At 32.4% G+C, this 8,910-nt stretch overlaps 1 protein-coding gene across 1 annotated transcript; it reads left to right on the top strand.

The window, feature by feature from the left end:
- Nucleotides 1-496: 496 nt before the first annotated feature.
- On the top strand, nt 497-1,446 carry LOC100930963 (olfactory receptor 52B4-like). The gene is made up of 2 exons (XM_012547342.3): nt 497-1,408; nt 1,444-1,446. Exons 1-2 carry the CDS (start codon nt 497-499, stop codon nt 1,444-1,446), a joined length of 915 nt encoding a protein of 304 aa, XP_012402796.3.
- Nucleotides 1,447-8,910: the final 7,464 nt, after the last annotated feature.

Below are 8,910 nucleotides of genomic sequence, written 5' to 3'. Positions count from 1 at the left end.
ACTAGAGTGGTTTGCCATTTCCTTCATTAGCTCATTTGACAAATAAGGAAGTGAAGGAAACAGAATTAAATGACTTGCCGAGGGTTACACAGCTAATCAGTGTCTGAAACCAGTTTTTGAACTCAGGAAAATGAAATAGGAAGAGGCCAGGTACTGTATTCAATTTGCCACCTGACTGCCTAAAAATAATTATAAAATCCTTTAATGTTTCCTTTCCAAGGGGTGGACAACTTTATAGGAAAAAAATAAGAAAAGGGAATGCAGAGAACCAAAAAAAAAAAAAATGGGAGAATTTAGGTATGAAGAATTTTGCTATCTTTTGAGTGGCACCATTAAAAGTATATATATTTCTTAGGAGCAGATAATACATTTATAAAAATGGAACATGTGCTTGGATAAACAAAAGAGTAATTATATGTATTTTTTAAATCAAAAATACTAAACCCATCCTTTAATATGAGCTATTGCTATCTTGACTGGGTGAGCTATCATGAACATGGCCATCACTAACATCACTGTTATAAGCCACACGTTTTTCTACCTTCTGGGTGTTCCTGGCCTGGAGGATCAACACATCTGGATCTCAATCCCATTTTTTACCTGCTATATTATTGCCCTCCTTGGTAATAGTTTCCTCATCTTTATTATTGTCACTGATAGTAGCCTTCATGAACTCATGTATATCTTCTTATGCATGTTGGCTGGAATTGACATTTCACTTTCCACCATTAGAATTCCTAAAGCCCTGGCCATTTTCTGGTTTAATTATGGAGGGATATCATTAAATGCCTGTATCGCTCAGTTGTTCTTCATCCACTCCACTTTCATTGCTGAATCAGGAATTCTTCTGCTAATGGCATTTGACCGCTATATTGCCATCTGTTACCCACTGAGATATACAATGATCCTTATCCCTTCAGTGATTACAAAAACTGCTGTGGCTTTCTACATAAGAAGTGCTGGTTCCATATTTCCTATAATATTCCTTGTCAAGAGGCTCCCTTTTTGCAAAAATAACCTTCTTCCACACACATATTGTGACAACATTGGTTTGGCCAAGTATGCTTGTGCCAACATTCAGGCGAATATCTGGTATGGCATATTTGTCCTTTTAACAACTGTGGTAATAGACATTATCCTAATTTTTGCATCCTACTGTATGATTCTCCATGCCATCTTTCATATCCCCTCGAAGGAAGCTCGTCACAAGACTCTCAATACCTGTGGTTCCCATATCTGTGTCATCTTCCTTTTCTATACTCCAGGAATTTTCACCTTTCTGGCCCAAAGGTTTGTCAAAAAGATCCCACCTCATGTCCATATTCTAATGGCTAATATCTGCATGCTGGTTCCTCCTGTAATGAACCCCATTATATGTGGTATCAAGACCAAACAGATCAGGAACAGGGTCACTCACTGTTTCAGAGAAAAGGATGACCTTAGTAGTCACAGCTGTTGACAGTGTGGAAGGCACTAATCAGCAAAGATGTTGTTTTTGAGAGATGGGGATGGAGGAAGGTTAGGTAGGACAGGAGAAAGAATGCTGAAATATAGATGTGTAATGGTACATGCATGAAATTTGGAGTATGGTAATCTAGACAAGAATTTTGCCTCTTCTTCTGTACGTTTTCTGCCCATAATTCTTTGATTTTGTGTTTTCTCATATATCACTGAAATGTGACTAGACAAACCAATTCCTCTTCTAAGCCGTTCTATTTTTGTTGAAAACCCTCTTTGTTTACTTATGTTTATAATTTTCTTGTCATCCTCAATTCCTTCTCTTTCTCTCTCCTCCCATATTAATCAATCTGCTAAATCTTGCCCAGTGCTTAGAATACATACACTTCCTTTTTTCAATTCATCAAATCCCTTTCTTTCTTCAAGAATATCTTCAAACACCAGCTTTTACACTGTCTTTCCTTTTATTCCCAACTTTGGTGTCCTCCTTTCTTTATTACCATGTATTTACCTTAGAATGATAGGTATTTGTTGTCATTATATTTCTTTTCCATCTGTATTTATGCATGTGCTTATTGGTTTTCTCTTACAATGTAAGGTCTTTAAGAGGGAAGATTATTTTATTTCTTTGTATTGTCTTTCCAGAGGATAACGCAATACTAGCCACCTATTTTCTGTGTGTTTAAAATTCCTTTTTGATTACTTACTTGATTGGCTGAATCAAAGTCCCTTTCAGCCCTATATCTTTTCATCATTTTGGTTTTCTGAGAGGCAGCACCATGAATGTAGTAGAAGTTCCTAGGACTAGGAGTCAGAAGAGCTGAGTTCAGGTTCTTGCCTTCCTCCATGATGTTGATATGATCTTGGGCAGCCAATTTTATTGCTCTAAGGCTTAGATTCCTTATATGTATAATAAAGCAGATATAAAGCTTGATTCCTAAAACACATCTTTTGAGTGCCTGAATATAATGACAGCTTGGTTTCTAGTATCTTTCTACAAAAATCATTTTTATCTATTTTTGTTTACATGTATATTTGAATCCACTAATAATAAATGTAAACTATTTGAGCATAAAAACTATTTCATTTTTGTTTTCTTAGCACCAAATACAGACACTGGAACATAGCAGGTACTTAGGAAATCTTTGCTTATTTCAATGTATTGTGAATTGTTTTAATATGTTAGGCCTGAACTGGTCTGTGAATTTCCAGGATTTTCTTTCTTTGTAGATTTTTGATAAAAATCTACCATTACCAACAACAACAAAGTAACAAAAGTAATCATGTATTTGTTTTTGGAAATAGGGTTTTGTAATAAGTCAGGATGAAATTATCACCAGCAATTATAAGAAGATAATCATTTTATTTAAAAAATCAATTTAATTTTATTTTCAGTTTTAAATTCTTTCTCTTTATCCTTCTCTTTTCTTACACATGCAGAAAGCATAAAATATAAAGTCCATTTATATTAGGTATAATTATACAAAATTACCTGCATTAGCCATATCCCTAAAAAAACCAGAAAAATGAAAAAGAGAAATAAAATAAAATAGTGCATGCTTTTATTCTCACTTTGAGTCCATCTTTTCTCTTATAAAGGTGGGTAATATGTTTTCTTATTTGTATTTTGGAATTGTTTTTATTCAAAAGTTTGTCAGAGTTGATTGTCTTTATAATATTCTCATTATTAGAAATTGTCCTCTTTGATCTCTTCATATATTTTTACATCAATGCAAACTGCTAAGTGAAGATTTAAATTTTCTTGAAACTAATGCCTTCATCAATTCTTGTAGCAGAGTAGTTTTCCATTTCATTCATGTATCATAACACGATTAGCTATTCCACAATTGATGGATATTTCCTCCCTTTCCTGTTCTTTGCTACCACAAAAGAGCTTCTTTACATATTTTTGTACAAACAGGAGCTCTTTTAATTTCTTTTAAGTAGAGACTTAGTCTAGCATAATAACTTTTAGGTATAGTTTAAAATGGCTTTCCAGAATTGTAGGATTAAATCAATGATGCAGTAATTTATCTGTTTCCCCAGAAACCCTCAGGTATTTTTTTTTTCATCTGTCCTAGTCAATCTAATGAAGATGAGATAGTGGTAAGTTGTTGTTTCTTTAAGTTGCATTTTTCTAATTCTTAATAATTTGGAAAAATTTTTCATTATGGCTATTGGTAGCTCTGATTTCTTCCTTTGAAAACTACTTATTCATGACTTTTATCAGTTATGAACTAGAAATGGTGCTAATTCCTATAAATTTTATTCTGTTTTTAGAAATGAGAACTTTATCAGAGATTTTTTTTAAAAAAATGTTTGTCTCTCACCAATTTCATTTTTCTTTTCTAATTTAGTTTTTTAGGTTCTGCTTGTGCAAAACCTTTCTAATTTCAAGTGATCAAAATTGTCCCATTTATCTCCTATATGCCTTTCTAGCTCTTCTTTGGTCAAGAAGTTTTTCATTTTCTATAGATCTGACAGGCATTGTTTTTTTTTTGATTCCAGGAATATTTCCTTAAGATACTTTGGATTTGGTGATCAAAATAAAACATACAAGGTAGGAACTCTGCAACATATCATTTCATGTTTTCCACAGTTAGCATCAACAAAATACCTACATGATTTTATGTAGTGACTACAGTTGGCTAGAGTTTCTTACCAGAAGTTTGTTAACTTTCATGGAATAATATACCAAATCCCTTTATTACAAATATAGACCCCAAAGTCCAAGAGTATTCCACAGATATATTGTGGATCAATTTCACCAACCAATCTTTTGATTGACTATTGCCATTAAAATTTCCCTGACATAACACTCATACAAAAAAGGACAACAACGTTTTTATGCCACCATACTAAATACTCATGATTTCCTTGCTATATGGAACAAAAACTTTTAAAATATAAAGGCTTAAGTAGTTAATAGTGAAAAAAAGAGTTCAAAGTCATATGAAAGCAAAAAATATTATCTCTATTGTATATGCTTTTGGAGCAATATTACAATGGTTATTTTTGGCATACCTATTGAGGAGAAGTTTACCCTTATTTAAAATTCAAGAAAGTAGTTATTTTGAGGAGAAATATAGGAATAGGAAGATCAGATATAAAGTTATTTTTTGATCCATGTTTCTGGTAATTTAGACTATATTGTGATTCTAGAAGGAAAAAATGAAGGAAAAGATTTGAGAGATAACAAGGATCTGATAAAAATTAAGGAATATAATGAAGATGGGAAAATCAAACATGAAATGAAGACTTTGCACTTGAATGACTTAGTTAATGGTGTTGCCATTAATAGAAATATTAAACAAAACAGGAGCATATTTAGGAAAAAGTGAAATCATTTCAGTTTTAGACATATTGAGTTTGGAAATTCAGTCAGTCACCAAGAAATACCTCTTAAATGTCTTCTATGTTTCAAACATTGTGCTACGTGCTATGTATACAAAGATAGGAAATACAGTTCCTAACTTCAGGAAGCTTGCATTTTGAGGAAGAGGCAATATGTAAGCCGTTGAGTATAAAGAAGATATATACAGCATAGATGGGGGGAGCTGAAGAAAGGAAGGGCAGATTGAGGGAGGTGGTGGTCAGAAGCAGTTGAGGAAATAAAACATTGCAATAGTTAGAAAAAAATTGAACAAATTATTAATTAACTCTGTAAGAAAAAATCTCCAGAGTCAGATAGTTTGAAAAGTGAATTCTACCAAATATTTAAAGGACAATTAATCCCAATACTATTTAAACTATTTGGGAAAAAATAGGAGAAGAAGGAGTTTCACAAAATTCCTTTTACCTAAACTAGGAAGGGCCAAAACCAAGAAAGAAAATTATAGGCCAATTTCCCTAATGAATATTAATGCAAAAGTCTTAAATAAAATATTAGCAAAGAGATTACAGCAAATATCACCAGGATAGTACACTATGATCAAGTGGGATTTATGGTAAGAATACAAGACTGGTTCAATATCAGGAAAACTATCAGCATAATTGACCATAACTAACAAAAATCATATGATTATCTCAACACATGTTGAAAAAGCATTTGATAAAAACCAACACCAATTCCTATTTTTAAAAACTAGGGAGCATGGTTATAAAAAGAGTTTTCTTAAAATGATTAGTTTCATCTATTGAAAAGCATTCGCAAGCATTATATGTAGTGAGGATAAACTAGAAGCATTTCCACTGTGATTGAGGATGAAACAAGATTGTGCATTATCACCACTATTATTCATTATTATACTAGAAATGTTACCTTTCACAATAAGAGAAGAAAAAGAAATTGAAGAGGTAAAGAGGAAATAAAACTATCACTCTTTGCAAATGATATGATGGAATAATTAGAGACTTCCCGAGAATCAACTAAAAAACTACTAAAAACAATGAATACCTTTAGCAAAGTTTCAAGATATAAAATAAATCCATATAAATCATCAGTGTTTCTATATATTACCAGCAAAGCCTAATAGAAGAGGTAAAAAGAGAATCCATTTAAAAGAACTTTAATTAATTTAAAATACTTTGGAATCTACCTGCAAACACAAAGCCAGGAACTGTAGGAACAGAATTATAAAACATTTTTCACACAAATAAATTTAGATCTAAACAATTAGAAGAATATCAATTGTTCATGGATAGGCCAAATTAATATAAAAATGACATTTCTGCTTAAATTAATCTACTTATTTGGTGCCATACAAATCAATCTGCCAAAAGCTTGCTTTATAGAACTACAAAAATAATATCAAAATTCATCTAGAAAAAGAAAAAGTCAAGAATATCAAAGAAATGAATGAAAAGAAATTCAAAGAAATGTGGCCCAGCTGTACTAGATCTGAAACTATATTATAAAGGAGAAATGACCAGAACGATTTGATGCTACCTAAGAAAAAGAGTAGTGGATCAATGGAATACGTTAGGTTCATAAGACATTGTAGTCAATGACTATAGTAATCTAATGTTTGATAAACCCAAAGACTCCAGCTTCCAGGATAAGAATTCACTATTTAAGAAAAATTGCTGAGAAACCTGGAAAATTATATGGCAGAAACTAGCATTGACCAATAGGGAATAACACCCTATTCCAAGTTAAGGTTGAAATGGGTTCATTTCATGAACATAGACATATGGTAATAAAGGGTAATATAAACAAATTAGGAGAACAAGGGGTAGTATACCTTTTAGATCTGTGAAGAAGGAAGGAATTTGTGGGCAAAGAATAGAGAACAGAAACACAGACTGAATAAATTGTTTCACATATTTTTTCCCTTCTAACCTAATTGGTTTTGTTTGTGCAAAAGCTGTTTAATTTAAGGTAAGGTAAAGTTATTCAGTTTGCATCCAGAAGCTTAAGCTTCTCCAGTTCTTCTTTGGTAACAAATTCCTCTTTTCTCCAAATATATGACAGGAATCTGTAATGTAGATAACCCCGGAAGTTCCTAATCTTATAATTTGAGACAAATAACTTTGCAACCACCCAAAAATCCGTTTATTTATTAGGAATGTAATGATAATGGAGAGATGCATAAACAGAGAAAAAAACAGGAAAAGATGCTTTTACAGTGACAAAGAGACAAAAGAGAAGAACAGAGACAAAACAAGAAATACAAAAATAAAGACAAATCTAAATTAATATTTACTTGTGGGAGATAATTAAGATTCTCAGAGTATAATGCTATGGGAATGGTAAAGAGGAGAATGAACACCTTTTAGGTCCTGTCCTTTTTATTCAAGTGTCATCACAGTCATTGGGTGCAGTAACCATCTGAAACTGGTAAGGAAAAACATAGTAATTTGATAAGTTAGGTGCTTTTCTTGAGAGACAGGACACGAGAAAAGTCCTTGAGAGTTATGAAAAACAGAGGAATCAATAGCTAAGTAAAATGATAAGAATAGAATAGAAAATTTGAGGCATCAAGGATGTTTTATTTTTTGAATTGTGTCAAATCATAATATATTTTAGACCATTTAAAAACTATGGAGCACAACACTTCATTTTCCAGATAATGAAACCAAGATTAAGAGAGATTAAATGATTTTCCCATAGTTGTAAAGCAGGTAACCCTACAAAGCAGTTTGTGAACCCAGTTCTAATCCCATTTCCAAGTCTAGTGCCATTTACACACTCATTGTCATAGTGTGTGAAAGAAACAAGACCCATGCATTGGGGTCTCACAATTAAAATTGAGGATTAGTATTTTGAAGTCAGTATAAAAAGGTTGCCCTCCCTGAATGACTCAGAAAAAAAGGCATCTTTCTTGCCTCTGGTCCTGGGTGCTTTTACCATCCAAAGTCTTAAAAGAGATCTATTTTAAGGTTCTTTGAGGCTGTCCTGAGATTTGCCCTCCATTTCTTTTTCCAGCATTCCTTTTTTTTTTTTTTTTTTAATAGCCTTTTATTTACAGGATATATGGATATATGCATGGGTAACTTTACAGCATTAACAATTGCCAAACCTCTTGTTCCAATTTTTTACTTCTTACCCCCCCCCCTCCCCCGGTTTTTAGTCATCTCCCAGAGTTCTTTTTCTGGGCATGGCTGGTTCAGTTCATTACTGTTCCAATGGAAATGATTTGATTGATCTCGTTGTCCAGCATTCCTTTTACATGATTAGCATATAAGTCCATGACTTTGAGGGAAATTCTCATTTCCTACCATTTGAAATCTTATAGGAAACAGACTATGTCCTATATATAGTACACACACACACACACACACACACACACACTTCTGGCTAATGTAAGAAATCAGCCTCAGATGCATGCAACCATGATTGGATAGGCTACTAGTTGCTACAGTTTTTTGCTTTTTCTTCTCAAAGTTTTGACCCACATATCTATGTGGTACAATGATTAGAATATTGATTCTGGAATCAAGATGATCTGAGTTGGAATCCTACTTCAGACATTAATTGGTGTATGATCCTAGAGAAGACATTTAATCTCTCTCGTTCAGCCTCAGTTTCCTCATGAATAAAATGGGGACAATAAGAGTATTTGCTTTAAAGGGTAATTTTATAAATCAGATGACAACATATATATATATATATATATATATATATATATATATATAATATTTTGCAAATTACAGTTTCTATTATTACCAGATTATTCCTAATAACAAGCTTACATTTTTAAAGGCTTTTTAAGCTATTCAAGACACTGTGTAAACATCTTATTTTGTCTTCACCATGGTTCAATTATTACCCTCATTTTATATATGAGAGAACTAAGGCTGAGAGAAATTAATTAATTTGCCCTTGGTCCCACAATTAGTGTGAGGGCAAACATTTAACTCAGGTCTTCCTGAGTGAAATTTAGTGTTCTACCCATTGTACTCTTTTTTTTTTTTTTTTTTTTTTTTTTTTACCCATTGTACTCTTATCTAGAGTTATAAGTTATCAGATTTGAAAAGGATTTTAAGAATCATCTATTCAATTCTCTTGCC

This window comes from Sarcophilus harrisii, chromosome 3 (genome assembly GCF_902635505.1).
Source record: "Sarcophilus harrisii chromosome 3, mSarHar1.11, whole genome shotgun sequence".
NCBI lineage: Eukaryota > Metazoa > Chordata > Mammalia > Dasyuromorphia > Dasyuridae > Sarcophilus > Sarcophilus harrisii.
The sequence above is the reverse complement of the archived record's forward strand: the minus strand, read 5'-3'. Positions and strand labels throughout refer to the sequence as shown.

Excerpts from the sequence above, each read along its gene's own strand:
- LOC100930963 (XM_012547342.3), top strand. The coding sequence starts at position 497 with ATGGCCATCACTAACATCACTGTTATAAGCCACACGTTTTTCTACCTT.